Source organism: Peromyscus leucopus, chromosome 1, assembly GCF_004664715.2.
Source record: "Peromyscus leucopus breed LL Stock chromosome 1, UCI_PerLeu_2.1, whole genome shotgun sequence".
Classification (NCBI taxonomy): domain Eukaryota; kingdom Metazoa; phylum Chordata; class Mammalia; order Rodentia; family Cricetidae; genus Peromyscus; species Peromyscus leucopus.
In genome coordinates, this window is record NC_051063.1 from 94,844,460 (window position 1) to 94,861,451 (window position 16,992).

Here is a 16,992-nt window from a genome sequence, read left to right on the forward strand (position 1 = left end):
GTAATATGAGCGTCTGAGTGATTATTTTTTTTTATTTATTTTATTTTACAATACCATTCAGTTCTACATATCAGCCAAGGGTTCCCCTATTCTCCCCCCTCCCACCCCCTCCCCTTACCCCCAGCTCACCCCCCATTCCCACCTCCTCCAGGGCAAATCCTCCCCCAGGACTGCGATCAACCTGGTAGACTCAGTCCAGGCAGGTCCAGTCCCTTCCTCCCAGCCTAAGCCAAGTGTCCCTGCATAAGCTCCAGGTTTCAAACAGCCAACTCATGCAATGAGCACAGGACTTGGCCCCACTGTCTATTTGCCTCCCAAACTGATCAAGCCAATCAACTGTCACACCTATTCAGAGGGCTTGATCCAGCTGGGGGCCCCTCAGCCTTTGGTTCATAGTTCATGTGTTTCCATTCATTTGGCTATTTTTTTTTTCAATAATTGAGTAAAACCGAAATTTATTATAAGCCACAGTCATTCTAGGGACCTCCATGCTATATATATAGCCTTCATGGTTCTATGGGTTGTGGTCTGATTGTTCTTTATTTTATATCTAGAATCCACTTATGAGGGAGTACATACCATGACTGTCTTTCTGGGTTTGGGTTACCTCACTCAGGATGATTTTTTCTAGTTCCATCCATTTGCCTGCGAATTTCATGCTTTCATTGTTTTTCTCTGCTGAGTAGTATTCCATTGTGTATATGTACCACATTTTTTCCATCCATTCTTCCGTTGACGGGCATCTAGGTTGTTTCCAGGTTCTGGCTATTACAAATAGTGCTGCTATGAACATAGCTGAGCATGTATCTTTATGGTATGAATCAGCATTCCTTGGGTATATGCCCAAGAGTGGGATGGCTGGGTCTTGAGGTAGTTCGATTCCTAATTTTCTGAGAAACCGCCATACTGATTTCCAGAGTGATTGTACAAGTTTGCACTCCCACCAACAGTGGAGGAGTGTTCCCCCTTGCTCCACATCCTCTCCAGCACAAGCTGTCTTCAGTGTTTTTGATCATAGCCATTCTGACAGGTGTAAGGTGGTATCTCAGAGTCGTTTTGATTTGCATTTCTCTGATGATTAAGGATGTTGAGCATTTCTTTAAATGTCTTTCATCCATTTGTATTTCTTGTTTTGTGAATTCTCTGTTTAGCTCTTTAGCCCATTTTTTAATTGGACTGTTCAGTATTTTGATGTCTAGTTTCTTGAGTTCTTTATATACTGTGGAGATCAAGCCTCTGTCAGATGTGGGGTTGGTGAAGATCTTTTCCCATTCTGTACGCTGTCTTTTTGTCTTATTGACTGTGTCTTTTGCCCTGCAAAAGCTTCTCAGTTTCGAGGTCCCATTTATTAATTGTTGTGCTCAGGGTCTGTGCTGTTGGTGTTTTATTTAGGAAATGGTCTCCGGTGCCAATGAGTTCAAGAGTGCTTCCTACTTTCTTTTCTATTAAGTTTAGTGTAACTGGATTTATGTGTAGGTCTTTGATCCACTTGGACTTGACTTTTGTGCATGGTGACAGATATGGATCTATTTGTAATCTTTTACATATTGAGATCCAGTTATGCCAGCACCATTTGTTGAAGATACTTTCTTTTTTTCCATTGTATAGTTTTGGCTCCTTTGTCAAAAACCAGGTGTTCATATGTGCATGGATTAATGTCAGGGTCTTCAATTCGATTCCATTGGTCCGTGTGTCGGTTTTTATACCAGTACCAAGCTGTTTTTATTACTATAGCTCTATAGTAGAGTTTGAGGTCAGGGATGGTGATGCCTGAGTGATTATTTTATACGTGGGTTGTCTGACAGACTGCAGGGGCTTGGTGGGACCTGGAAAGAAGCTCTCCAGCTACAAGCAGCTCTGAGTCCATGACGCTCAGCGAGTTCCATAATAAACAAGTTTTTTAAAGAAGCATAAAATTACATTTTCAACTGAGTTGCATCAGTTAATAAGTCCATTTTCTCTTAAGAAATGTATAGCCTGTCTCCTTTGTGGCTATACATTCAGAAGCAGGACATGAGTGGGACAGCCCTGCCAAGACCCTGTCCCACATTTCCTGAAGGCTTGACCTGCTTGTCCCTGTTTCTGTTGGCAGTTAGCTCTTGAGATTTCTGTACATTTGCTGCTGATTTCAGAGACTTAAGAATTTCACTTTTTCCTCTTCTATGATTCGTACTTTTAGACAAAATTTCAATTTCTCTCCATTTTGATGGGTTTTTTTAATTTCAGGAACTTTATTTGATGATAAAGGTGACAAGCATGCCAAGAAAGGAGTTTGTATTTGGGAGTGCATTGACAAGATGCACAAGCGGAGCCCCATCTTCTTCAATTACTTATATTCACCAGTGGAAACAGAGGTAGAGTGAAGTCACCTGGGTCTTATCGTCTGAAGGTTTTGTAGAAAAGTTTCTCTTCATTTCAGTATATGTAAACATCTGATGAGGTTTCAGACCAAAGGTATTTAAAAGTTTAAGATGGCCTAGGTTTGGGTTGTAATGGAAATGGAGACTGTTCACTAAATGCTTGATGCAAATACTAGGAGCTAGTCTCTGAAACTTAGAAGAGGTAATGTCAGTACAATCAAAACAAAGCAATTTTACCTGTGTAGAATAAAGATGTGTCACCACGCCAGGCCACAGCTGACAAATCTTCAATGCTTTAATGTATAGTAAACCTGTGGAAGGGCCTCGGGAAGCACTGACATTATGGCAGATATGTCATATTTATGCCAGAGGACGGGGCAGCAAGGCTTGGTCATGTCATCTGCATGACCTAGGCTTGCAACAGGCAGGTTTGACTGCCTGACCTGCTGTGAACTCAGATCTTAACAGCTAAACCCTGTCTCCAGCCCATAATTTCATCTTTTAAATTACTCCTGGGGCTCAGTGTGGTGGCACATGCCTCTAGTCCTATCACTTGAGTGATAGAAAGCAGGAGAATCACAAGTTTGAGGCCAGCCAGGACTGCATAGCAAGACTATCTCATAAACATCAATAAAATTACTAGATGGGAACTGTTTTATACCATACATAAATCAAATATTTGGGGGCTGGGTAGGTTTGATAAGCAGAACTTCAGTACTTAGGGGATGCAGAGGTCCCTGCCCTGGACCATGCATTAGAACTCTGGCCTTTCTCTGGTGAGACCTTCACCAAGAAACCAAATGCTCATTTTTAGGTGGCCTCTCCTCATCTAATCTTTGCTCTGGTTACTCCACATCCCTGGTCTGAACCCAAGCCACTCACCAGTCTACTTGCCCAAGTCCCAAGGCCCAGAGGAACCAAGTAGCTGCCTGACATGGAATGAGCAGAGTTTGACTTTGTGGCCTAGGGTATACACAAATGTTGGTGTGAGGTCAGGGTGGGGGGAGGAGGAGGTTAAACCAAGACCTGTGAGCTGGGGACCCATCTCCCCCTGTGTCACTACTTCATAGTATAGAATTATGAGGAACCCAAGAGCACTTTATTTGAATCTGACCTTCCAAATCATTAGGAAGTTACATTTGTTGGGCAAAGAGGGTAAACATGTTTTATTTAATGCTCTCTTGATGTAGAAGTTTGAAATATTTAGGTGAAATTTATAAATTTGCTCTGCACCCTGCAAATGTAGGGGGCTGGCCTGGCAGTAAACACTTCAGGGTTGAGAGAAAATTACATTTCAGAATTCTCTTTAAACAGGCCCTGAAGCCTAATGTAAATGTCTCCAGTCTCAAGAAGTGGGATTACTACACAGAGGAGACTCTGTCTGCAGGTCCTTCATACGACTGGATGATGCTGACCCCCAAGCATTTTCCCTCTGAAGAATCGGATATAGCTGGAGGAGTTGGGCCCCAGAGTCAAAGGAGAACAGTGTGGCCATGCTATGATGACATCAGCTGCAGCCAGCCAGATGCCCTCACCAGACTTTTCAGTGTAAGTCAGCAATGTGTAGACATACCCACAGGCACTAGGGCCCCAAGAGAACAGCTTAGCCTGCCTTGCATACTCCTATCTATAATGGCTCCCTTACTCTGGGCTCTGTCTTCGTTAACACTTTGAATCTGAAGAATCCAGCCTTGATTCTGTGCAGCAGTGGGCACCACACTTAATGATTGGCAAAGATACCCATAAAAGTGGCTTTGCATGCAGGCAGCGGTGGCACACTCCTTTAATCCCAACACTCGGGAGGCAGAGCCAGGTGGATCTCTGTGAGTTCGAGGCTAGCCTGATCTACACAGTGAGATCCAGGACAGGCACCAAAGCTACACAAAGAAACCCTGTCTCAAACAACCAAAAAAAAAAAAAAAAAAAAAAAAAAAGTGCTACAAAGAAGCAGCTGAGAAAACAGCAGTTTCCCTTCTGATGCCTTCCCAGCAGCGTTGCCTGCCTAGGCTGTTGGAATTAGGCCTAGGCAATGGCTTTTGTGGGTGCTTTACTTCCCTTTGTTAGAAATATGGGTAGCTGATGGCCTGATGGGACACGTTATGCAAGACAGATTCTGGAGTGAGCCATCCTGGCAGTAGCCACTGGGACAGCTTTGGGTTCTGATGTGGGTCAGACAGTTGATAAAGAGTCCCCTCTGTTTCCAAGCCAGGAAGACTATGCTGCAGTGATGGCTGTCTCAGAACCTGTCAGAGGGAATCATTTTCATGAGCATCCCTTAGTTCATTCTTTGCACATCTGGTTTGAGTCACCAAAGTTGAGGGCTTCTCTGTCAAGAAAAACTTCTTAACTGCTTCAGCCATTAGGGTTGGGACATAGGCCCACGGTAGGCCTTTCGCTTTAGTCATCAGATTTCCCATAGGCTGTCCAAGAGTGAAGAAGGTGTCTGAGACACACACTCCATGGCTTATTATTTAACTCAGTCTGTTTTAAAAAAAAAAAAAAAAAAAATCCCTGCTGAGTCCTAATAAATCATCAAATCCAGCTCTACTCTAGCCACGCTGCTCATCTGGGCCCAGGACAGAGGAAACCTGTATCTCCAGGCACACTCTACCTTTTGTAAAATACTCATCTGTCAAAACTGTCCTTTTCATTTCTTTGCAGGAAATTGAAAAATTGGAGCATAAATTGAACCAAACTCCTGAGAAATGGCACCAGCTATGGGATAAAGTAACCACGGACCTTAAGGAGGAGCCAAGAACAGACCATGTGAGTTGGCAAAGCCCCCTGAGCTTTGGAAAGTGCTAGGTCAGATGGAGCCCACAGCCCATGACCCAGAGAAAATGGTAGAGAAGGGTCATGCCCTGAGGGTTCAATGCAGAACGTTCCAGATGACCAAATGCTTCCTGAATGTCTCACTCCCCACAGTGACATAATGCACATGTCTCAGGCACTGAGTCCAGAGGAAATTACGGGTTCTCTATCTTGGTGCCACTGTGGTCTCTGTTGGCCTTCCACAAAGCACAGGGAATGCCAAGCCCATGTTTGCTCCAGAGAAACAAGCAAAGAGAAATATTCTAAGATGACAACCTAAACTACTTTCTGTTTCCCAAACTTCCTTTTCTGTTTGCTTCCTCTTTCTCGTCCCCCAGTTCCTATTCCTGTTACTAGAAACAGTTATCAAGCATATGATATGCCTAGGGGACTGAGCCCTGTGCAGGCCACAGTGAGCACGCTTTGTACCTCGTGCACAAGGAGGAACGCAGAGAAGTCTCACAGCTACTGACTGGCAGGGCCGCCACTCCCAGCCACTGCAGACTGACTCCCAGCCCAGCACAGGGAAGCCAGGTTGCATGAGTGTTCTGAGGAGCATTTCAGGGAGGAGAGACAAGACCAGTGGCCTGAGAAGAAGGCCGGCCCTTGATGCAAGGGCCTCTGGGCTCCATCTTACCTTCACGTAGCTGTGCAGGAACTATTGCCACTTGGGCATAAAGCATCATCATCCACCTGTGGCCTTTTACCCCAGAAAAATAAAGTTGTTTCTAGATTTTTTTAATGATATACATCCTACTTTCATTTTTAAAATAACAGTTCACAGGTTACCAAGAGATGAAAATTACCCACAATGTATAACCTAGAAATACGAGATTTATTGTATGTGATATTTGAAAACCTGCCTTCTTGTTGGCATACATGCTATTTGTTTGCATGATTTTGGTTGTTGTCTAGAGCTCCATTGCAAAGGCATAACAGTTGTTTATTTTTTTACCAGTCCCCAAATAATGGGTATTAGGTTGTTTCTACTTTTCATTAAAAAAAAAAAAAAAAAGGATAAATGTTTGACATGTGTTCGCTCACTAGTCAGTTTTCACCCTGAGATACATTTGTATAAATGAAATTATCAGCCAATCCCTAAGCTTCTGGGAAACTGTCCTAGCCCTGTTCTGTCTTTCAGTCCCAAAGATACTCATCGGGGTCCCCAGGACTTGTGTCTACCAACGTGCCTTCTTATCAGAAGAGGCCTGTGCTGCACCCACTGGACCACAGCACTGGCGAGGATCAGAATGCCACCGTCGCCCCGTCCAATGGCGTAGAGCACAGGGCAGCCACGCTTTACAGCCAGTACACATCCAAGAACGATGAGAACAGGTGACATTGCTGGGTCCTGACAGGGCCTCAGCCAGCCCTGGGCAAATAGCCTGTCAGACTTGAGATGGATTTGCTTTCATTCTGTGGGTTTTTGTTTTTCTTAAATGCTTTGTTTAGATGGTTCTTGGGCGGGGGGTGTCAATATTTGAGAGAATGTGTGTCAGGCAATACTTTTTCAGTGGCACACATCAGAAATCCCACTCATCCTGGCAAAAGAAAAAGGAGTTTACTCACATAAACTAGAATGCCAAAGACATGCTAGTGTCTCTCACAGCATCTTCAGACTTCTCTTTCCAGCTCTGTTTCTCCTTGGTGTTTCAGCACTCCTGGCATAGCAGAAAGCATGGAAACCAAGAATTCGTAGATACACAGGGGAGTGTGGTGGTCCCAGCAGAAGGAGTCAGGCTCCAAAGGGCTAGGGCCAGAACTCCTGGGAGAGCTCATTAGGGAGACAGAAACCTGACAAACAGAAGGCCGTCTGTTTGATTCTGTAACGAAGTCAGAATAAACTGTCTTGTTGCCCTTTCTTCTAGATCCTTTGAAGGAACGCTGTACAAAAGAGGAGCTTTGCTGAAGGGGTGGAAACCCCGTTGGTTTGTTTTAGATGTAACGAAACACCAGGTAAGACCTGAAGAAACTACTCCTGTCTGGGCTCATCACAAGCCCTGCTTATGTATTTCTCACACACAGCATGGTCACCTAGGGCTTCACCTTTGTAGAGGGTGGCTCTTCCAAGGCCCAAAATGTCCCTGGCAGTAATTGTTGGGAGGAAATTTTAAAGTAGCCTCTACCCAGAACCCAGCATGTTCAGAACACTAGCACTCTTAATGCATAAATGTCTCCTCTTTTTTTTTTTTTTCATTCTTTTTAAATTTATTATTTTTTTTATTTGGAACTGGAAAATATTTTCTCTGTAGAAAATAGTAAAAATGATAACATTTCCTAATAAGGCTTTTTAAGCCAAATAGCTGAATTATACATATAAATATTGATTAGATTCTGAGATACAGAAGAAACCTATCTTCATCTGTTCAGAGAGCTTTTAGTTAAGTTGTATGAGATTCCTATTCATCTTCCCCTTCACTGTTTGATTACAGCAGACATTTTTCTATAGGCTAATCCATAATCTAAAAAGATTTAGCCCCCCCCCTCCAGAAAGTACAGCCAGCATATCCTTTCATCAGCTTGATACAGTACAAATTCTTATCCTAATAGTGAAATGTTTCACTAAAGCATGCCCAGTTATTGGGCAAAACCAAATCATCTTATAAGCCACAGTCATCCTAGGGTCCTCCCTGCTAGGTAGCCTTCCTGGATCTGTGGGTTGCAGTCTGGTTATCCTTTGCTTTACATCTAGTATCCACTTATGAGTGAGCACATACAATGTTTGTCCTTCTGAGTCTGGGTTACATCACTCAGGATGATATTTTCTAGTTCCATCCATTTTCCTACAAATTTCATGATGTCATTGTTCTTCTCTGCTGAGTAGTACTCCATTGTGTATATGTACCACATTTTCTTAATCCATTCTTGAGTTGAGGGGTATCTAAGTTGTTTCCAGGTTCTGGCTATTATAAATAGTGCTGCTATGAACATAGCTGAGCATGTGCCCTTGTGGTATGATTGAGCATTCCTTGGGTATATGCCCAAGAGTGGTATGGCTGGGTCTTAAGGTAGATTGATTCCCAATTTTCTGAGAAACCGCCATACTGATTTCCAGAGTGATTGTACAAGTTTGCACTCCCACCAACAGTGGAGGAGTGTTCCCCTTGCTCCACATCCTCTCCAGCACAAGCTGTCTTCAGTGTTTTTGATTTAGCCATTCTGACAGGTGTAAGGTGGTATCTCAGAGTTGTTTTGATTTGCATTTCCCTGATAACTAAGGTAAATGTCTCCTCTTTAACACTCAGGTCTGGAAGCATCTGGGAGCATTAGCCTGTTGCATGCACATATGAGCTAGGTGCCACCTTCCCTCCCAGGGTACAGCTGTCCATCTTTGCTGCAGAAAACATCCAGTTATGACAGATTTATCCACCATTTTTTGGACTCTACCTCACTGTACTGGTTATTTAGCAAGGAAGTGCTATTCTTCAAAGATGGGAGCATTGGGAGTGGAGGTGCACACCCAGCCCTGGGATTCACAGCAGGCTAGTTTAGACCTTCACTCTAACTTATGAACTCCTTGGCATGCTTTACTCTTTGTCCTCGCTGCTACAGGTTAAACTTCCAGCTCTTTGCTCCTGTAATCTCAAGGGACTCTTATCCAAACCTTCTGCCGCGAACACCCTTCATTTGCAAGAGAAGTGAAACCTTTGTTCAGGCCGACTTGGCTGTGGTCAAAATGCAGAGTATATCAGGAAGGACCTAAGACAGTGGTTCTCAACCTTCCTAATGCTGCACCCTTTAATACAGTTCCTCACGTTATGGTGACCCCCACCATACAATTATTTTTGTTGCTACTTCGGAACTGTAATTTTGCTACTGTTACAGCTTGTAATGTAAATATCTATTATGCAACCCCCAAGGAGGTCACAACTCACAGGTTGAGAACCACCACTGCTGTAGCCTGTGCCCTGACAGCACTCCCGTAGGACAGCATCAAGAGGATCCTTCCAGAGCAAGACTGGTGTGGGGCCACCTTCTCTGATTCAGGGGCTTTGTTGGTTTTTTGTTTGCTGACCCTTAAGAATATTGAGATTTTCAAATATACAAATAGAAGCCCTTTTAGAGCTGTACTTTAAAACAGCAGTGTCCTTGAAATCATAGACCCTTCACTGTGTAGAAAAGTTCCATTGAACCACTAAATATAACATAGGAAAAAAATCATGATTTTCCTATAATTTAAAATTATATCAAATGATACTTGTATTCTTACCATCTTCTGGATTTCTTTAGCATGGAAGATATCTAGTTTTTCCATTTAGTCCTGCTCATACCATGCCTGGGGTGGGGGTGGGTCAAGAGCCACAGGAATGGAAATGCCAATCACAGTCCTGCTGTGCACACTGGAAGGAAGCAGGGCTAGGCCAAGAAGGCTCTCACCAGCAAGCTCTTCAGCTTTTAAAATACTTCATTTCTTCTTATTCCAAAGGAATACATGGTTATTGTGCCAAACTTTAACAGCTCATAAAGCTCTAACAGCCACAGAGCCGGCAGCTCGGAGCTGTCGGTGATGTTCTTCGGCACCATTATACTGTCTGCTGCTTGCCAGCCGACTGCATTTCAGAGCCTTCCTTGTCCTGTGCCCATCTCATGGCCATGCTGTCACTTCGAGAGCCAGTGTTCGGTGCTGAGCTCACAAAGGCAGTACCCATGGAGGTCACAGCATTTCCTGTTCCTGTGGGGAAGCAGAGGAGAGAGAAATGGTTCCAGACACAAACATTCATCCTAGCCGACATCACTAAATTGTTTCTAATAAGTTTTGTTCCCAGTAACAGCATATGGGAGTCTCAGTGTCTTGCTAGACATTACCAGCCACTGTAGTATTTCTCAGACTAAGAGCGGACTCTCAGTAATTTCATTTGTCAGACAAGGCTGAGGAGATTCCAGATGTCTGTAGCTAGGTGGTGTTTCTCCTGTGCCTTGCTGGTTGCAGTCCTTTGGTCATTTTTATGTAGGTGATTTATCAGTGTCTAGGAATTTGTTGTTTTGTTATTGTTTTTGTTTTTTCAAGAGAGTTTCTCTGTATGTAGCCCAGGCTGGCCTTGAACTCACAGAGATCCGCCTGCCCCTGCTCCAAGTACTGGGATTAGAGGCATGTGTAAGAGACAGCCAGTGTTGTTAATGCTAGGGTATTATTCCATGCAGAGTTAGCATGGAAAAGCAAGGTGCAGAGGAAAGTGATCAGACACAGTGTGGAAAGCCATGTCATTTCCCTTCTGAGCCCATCTGTCTCTCTGGTCCTAGCTCCGATACTATGACTCGGGGGAAGACACGAGCTGTAAAGGCCACATTGATCTGGCTGAAGTAGAAATGGTTATGCCTGCCAGCCCCAGCATGGGAGCCCCAAAGTATACAAGTGACAAGGCTTTCTTTGATGTAAGTCCATCTTTCTTGTTCTCCTGCATGTCTCTCAGCGCCTCCCAACATTACAGGTCCTTAGAGGAGTCGGTAGTCACTCGAGATGGGGGTTTTATGGCTTTGGGTGAGTGGCAGACTAACCCATGACTTTCCTTTTCACCTGCCCAGAGGCTGTCTCATCCTCTGCCTTCCTACAGCACTGTCACTCACTCAGTCACTTTGGAGTGAGGAGAGGAAAGTTAGGCAGAGTGAACACAAGGAAAGCTGACGTCTTCCTGGAGTTGCCTTTGAGGAAGGAGATGGGGAGGGCCTCAGAGCCAGCTGGTGCAGAGCTCTGGCCTCTCTCCTGCCCAGCAGCAGAGCTCTGAGGGAACTGGTCCACCCCTTTTTTCAGTTGAGCAGCACCACAGCCTGTACAGGGATGGAGAATGTGACCTCCCACTTGATGACACTGGCTTCCTCCTGAGCATCAGTTAGTCGGGGACTAGATCGTCATCTGTTTTTGCATGGCCCTTAGAATACCCCACAGCCCACCTCACGGTGACAGATGATGTTAGAACAGGCAGTTATGTCTGACCAGGAGGGAACTAGATGCCACTCACCCAAAGCCATAAACAGCCTGCTTTGTATTTACTCCTCTGTCATTCGGTTCTATAGCTCAAGACCAGCAAGCGTGTCTATAACTTCTGTGCCCAGGATGGACAGAGTGCCCAGCAATGGATGGACAGGATCCAGAGCTGCATCTCTGATGCCTGATGTGGCCCATGATTGGCCAAGCACAAGAGCTAGAGGAACTCATCTGCCAGACAGGAGCGGACAGTGGTCACCCAGGGCCTGAGGTCCTGCTTACCCTGACCCCCCTTGGAACAGTTCCTTGTCACACAGGGCTGGGGAGGAGCCTAGGCCCCCTCACAGCATCATTCCAACTTGATTGAAGTGGCTGGGCATCAGAGAAGGCTCCCAAACTTGCTGCCATCATCTCCTAGGCAAGGTAGCTACTACCTGAGTCCTCATGAAGGTCCTTTTTGTTCTCCACGGCCATAATTTCCTTCGAGAACTTTTGACAACAAAAATCCATACCCTCTAAAGGTCATCACATGTCCTGCATATGTTTCCCATCCGACACACCTACTTTTATGCCTCACCTTTGAGACGTTCGGTTCTCTGGTGCTGCCAAAAGGTGCTTTCATGGACGCTGCCCTGCCAGGGAGCTTCCCAGCAGGAGACATCACTGCAGTGGCAGGCAAAGGGAGTGTGCAGGATTCCCATGGGAAGAGCAACAGTGGCCGGGTCAGACCCGAGCCAGTACAGGGAACACTGCTGCAAACCACTGGTCCCCGAGGACACAGTGCGCTGTCCCGTCCCTCCTGTCCCTTGACAGCTTTCTGTGAAGTAACAAGCACACCGGCATTGAACTCCTAACTGAGGAGCGAGTTGGAGGCGAGGCCAGCTGCTCGCCAGCACACACCTGGGACAAAGGCAGAGAGCACCGCTCCTGAGAACTGCCTTCCCCTGTCTGGTTACAGTAACCCTGTTTCTCCAGCCGAGAACCCAAGGGTGCTGTTCACCTCCATGAACCTGAGCAGCTGCTGGGCCCCTGGTGGCCGGATTGATGTGTTTTGACATGTTAATATGTTAAATACCAAACTAATATTTCAAAATATGTATATATGATTTCTATATCCTGATTTTTCAGATAGCCTGCTTATAATTTAATATAAAAATAACTAAACTGATTCATAAGATTTTAGTAATAAAAGATTGTTCCCTTTTTAAAGAATAAAAACTACTTTGTAGATTAAAAATAAATCAAGTTTTCAAATTAAAAATTATCAACACACTAGAAAATAGAACTGTATTAATATATAAGAAATTGGGAAATAAAAATGAAGGAATTTTTTATCGTATTCATTTTATAAATTTGCCACCTGAGAAAACAGTTTTTGCACATTATTTGTATTTTTCTTTGTATATGAAATCCTTTTTTGTACTTTGTAAAATACGGAGCCCATTGTCCTTCCAGCCCTTGGAGACTGGGCCACTACTGCTTTTGTAACTGGATTCTTTTAACTTTCATGAAGGCTTTACGAGCCTGAAGTTCACTAACCACCCAGAATTAAATTTATTTCTTAAGAAAAGATGTCTCCTGTGTACTGTGAAATCAAGCTCATTCTGCACTGTCCAGCACTCAGGAGCAACATGGAACAGGACCATCGAAACCGTGACCCATTTGGGCCTGGGAAGCAACAGAGATACTAGACTCCAGCCACAAGCTTCTGGGTCCTGGACACCGTTCTGCAGCAGTTAGGGGAGCCTGGGACAATCCTCTCTGCTTCCCAGTAATCTCTGCTAGTGGCCATGCTCCTGCCTCTTTGGGGCCACAGTTCACCACCTGTGGTGTATGGCAAATTATAAAGATCACAGGCAGAAGTCATTAAAGACCTGTTGGGTCACAGGCTTTTCTAGGTTAAGGAATTGGTTTCAATTCTAAATGACACTCTGGTTAAATTTCCGGAGTTTACCTTACATTGCCAAAAAAAAAAAAAAAAAAAAAAATGCTGGTCCTTAGCTCAGCCTCAGCAGGTCAAGAGTGCTCCAGGACCTTCAGAGACCTGGGCAAGCAGTGCTAGTCCCTCCTTGAGCCTCCAGGTACATATGACCCAGCCAAGGGGCCTCAGGCCTCCTCAGTGACCAGCCTAGGACCTGCCATAATGCCCTACTGTGTCCCTGAAATTCTGGAGGGAAACAGGAACCAGGGGCTGAGCAGATTCGATATTCACAGTCAGTATTGAGACACCCTCCATAGCTGCAGTCAAACCAAAGGGGGAGGACAGACAAGCCAAGGCTATAGCAGATCCCAGCTGCGGCCCTGGGAGATGCAGCCATTGGGTCTTGCTAGCATAGATCTCACTGTAGTCAAGTCATCCATCCTCTCAAGTCCTACCCACTCCTTCCACTCCAGAACCAGGGCTTCCACTGCTAACAGCTAGCTCTCTCTGTGAAAACGGACACTTTAGTTATTCTGTCGTGATTTAAAGAGTTATTGAATAATACCATCATAGGATAAAAACATTGTCAAAGAGCCTGGGCTGATAAGCAGGCAATGTCCTCAGTGGGCTTATGGGTATGTGCCATCATACCTTGCCCTATTGTTAATGGCATTCTTTATATAACCCATTATCCAAAATGCTATTTCAGAAAGTCATCAATACAAAGAAACTGGCATAAAATATTTCATATTTTGTCCATAAGTCCTCAAAAGCCAGGGTGTATTTTACACATACAGCACATCCTGGCTTGGACTAGTGCTTTCTTGTTTTAGACACTAGTTCTGATACCCCAAATACATGTCATTTTTCCACCCAGTCCTACCCCAAGTGTCCAACAATTCAGTTCAGTTTTGATAGAAATTCCCTTGAGAGATGCAGGGGTGCAGGGCTCAGTCCACGAGACTATCACCTATACATCTGGATGCTACCAGGCCCTCTCCTTAGACGTACGAATCTGCTGGTGCAAATCACAGCACTGAAAGAGACATATTTGCTAGTTTATTACAGGAGACAGAAAGCTGGGTCATTAAATGGAAATCACATAGGGCATAAGATAAGAGGGCTGTGGCTCAGCAGCCTGATGGCCAGTCAACCCTGACCACTCCAGCCACCTGACCGCCCCTGAGATCAGAGACTGACAATTCCCACTCCCTCTTTCTGTCACTCCTTTCTGGTGAAGCGCCCAATCCTGAAGCTACTAGAGGCTCTACCCTGCATTATCTGTTAGCATGAAGGCAGATGTGGTTGAACGGGGCTCATTATAGACAAGACCTTCCTGTCACCCAGGACATTCCAGGAGTTTTAACAGCCGTGTACCATCTGTTTGCACAGCCCTGTATATTGAACCGTGCACTTTGACAAAGCCCTGGTCCCACTGTTCCAGATGATGTTCTAGAGCCAGTAGTGTGCTCACCACAGAGCACACATCAGGAAGGGCTGGGAGCAGGACACTTGGCTTGCTCTCTTTTAATTCACGTGTGACTTTGAACCAGTCCTTTAATTCTGCTAGGCTTTGACCTGTGACATAAAGGACTTGTGAGGCAAAAGGGATTGCTCATTAGTAGAGTGTGTGAGACCCCAGGTTTCATCTGTCACTTTGACTCCAAATGCAAACTTTATCTTGGCAAGGACTTACATTCCAAACTGAAATTTAAAAGAGCAACTGAAAAGAAAATATACTAAACAACTTGTGAAAATGAAGATTTCCAGAGGTCAGGGGTGCAGCTTGGTAGCAGAGCATGTGCTTAACATGCACCACTCTCTGGTTCCTGTCCCCAGCACCAAAGCAAATAAAGATTCTGACTCCATGGGTCTGGGATGAGGCTTGACCTGCCATTTCCAACTCACTTCAAGGTGACACTTCACTGCTGGTCCAAGGAGCAGCCCCGGAATAGCAGGCATGCTGTCTCCATGCTTGGAGCAGCTGGCACCCATGAGAGGACACGCAGAAAGAGCCGAAAGGCCACAATGCAGATGTAACCTTTGGTTCACCTTCCAGGGTACTGGCCTATTTTTTGTCACCAGAAATTTCTCCTGTCCCATCCGGCCCCACGGTCCTGCAGCTGCTTATAAAATAATCACTCAGAGGCTTAATATGAATTACGAACTGTATGGCCTATGGCTCAGGCTTCTTACTAGCTAGCTCATTTAATTTAACCCATCACTGTTCATCTATGTATCGCCACATGTTTCATGGCTTTACCTGCGTCCCATTACATGGTTGCTCCATGGCGGGTTGGCATCTCTTCCCACTCTTTCTCCTCTCACTATCTCTCTTGGATTTTCCAGCCTGGCTCCATCCAGCCCTACCATAGGCCAGTGCAGCTTTATTTATTAGCCAATGGGAGCAACACATATTCTCAGCACACAGAAAGACATCCCACAGCAATTCTGAACATAGGTTACTTACCTGATTACAGAATCCAAGTTGGTCAACCACCTCATGACCAAGTTCCAGAAACCTGAATGCCCACTCCAAAGACAGAGGTCCCACCCAGTGTAGCGCTAGACCAGGAGACATTACAGGAGTCCTTACAGGATGCCACTGAGTCAGTAACAATTGTCATCACCTTCCAAACTGCTAATGTCTGAAGACTACTAGACAAGAAGAGGGACTAGTGCATGCCCAATGAAACCAACCTTGACACTGTTACCTTGGCCCACGGGGGTGTTCAGTGGCGCCCTATCTTTTTTGCTACCATATTGAACATCCAAGGGGGGGGGGTACATCTGTTTTCATTGGTGTGCAGGAGTCCTGTGCAGGCAGGGACAAGAACTGGTGCATGTGAGCTGTGCAAACCCTCCCCACTGGCTTATTCAGTGTCTGTTCTATATTGGGTGCTTTCCATGGCCATCAACATGTGGTACAAACACCACACGCCATGCCTGCTCCCGTGCCAATGTCCAGCCATACGCCTCTGCCCCGCCCCAGCTCACCTCTCATTCCCAATCCTTCACTCACAAGCCTCTGACCAAAGGTCCAAGCTTTCAGCCCCTTCCCAGGAACGTGTATGTATGTAATTTCACTGCCTTGGACCACTGTTTCTTATACACAAAACAGACAGCCAAGCACTGCTCACAGCTCTGCCCACAGGTGAGCTTTTTCCCTGCCTTAATTTTTTTTCACATTTATTTAGGGAGAGGGGGGCGATGGAGGGTTGCATGAGCCAGTGTGTGTACTGGGGAGAGGACATCAGGCTTGGTGGCAGACACCTTTCCATGCTGAACCGTCTCATTAGCCCTCCCTGCCTTTTATACCACAGTTGGGGGGCCACTGTCATCTTTCCATTTGGTCCCATTAAACAAGCCATCCTATCCATAAACCAAACTCAGGCTTTTCCTTCTTCCAGCCAGTCATGTAGGACTGACTCTGGCCATATGTACAGGCCAGAGGACAGGCTCTGGTTGCCTCATTCAGCATTCCCTCTGGCCCTGCCCAGGCTCACTCCCAGGTAGACCCTTCCCCTGCTCTGATGGACTGCCAAGCCCGCCTCCCTTTTTTTTTTTTTTTTTTTTTGAGATTTATTTAGTATGTATACAGTATTCTGTCTGCATGTACACCTGCAGGCCAGAAGAGGACTCCATAGCTCATTACAGATGGTTGTGAGCCACCATGAGGTTACCGGGAATTGAACTCAGGACCCCTGGAAGAACAATCACTGCTCTTAACCTCTGAGCCATCTCTCCAGCCCCCGCCTCACTTTATGGTGGTGTGAATCCTACAGAAACCCACTCAGGAGTGGTGGCAGCTTCACCAGTGTGCAGACCTCTGTGGCTGGGGTGGCCTGAACGGAGGATCCTCAAGTCCTCTATGGCAATTATTGCACAAGATTTACCACAAATTTACCTAGTCTGGCAAATCATATGACCTAAATGGCAGGGTGGCTTGCCCCACAGCCTGAAACCTCAGCTGAGTC

General features: G+C 45.4%; 1 protein-coding gene across 1 annotated transcript in view; it reads left to right on the plus strand.

Moving 5' to 3' along the window:
• Window positions 1-12,664, plus strand: part of Sbf2 (SET binding factor 2) — a 352,132-nt gene extending 339,468 nt beyond the window's left edge. Inside the window, 7 exon segments of the mRNA XM_037211535.1 lie at window positions 2,227-2,354; window positions 3,675-3,908; window positions 5,022-5,126; window positions 6,313-6,506; window positions 7,040-7,127; window positions 10,413-10,544; window positions 11,184-12,664. Coding sequence (XP_037067430.1) covers window positions 2,227-2,354; window positions 3,675-3,908; window positions 5,022-5,126; window positions 6,313-6,506; window positions 7,040-7,127; window positions 10,413-10,544; window positions 11,184-11,282 — 980 coding nt within the window. The 3' untranslated portion in view covers window positions 11,283-12,664.
• The last annotated feature ends 4,328 nt before the right edge of the window (window positions 12,665-16,992 follow it).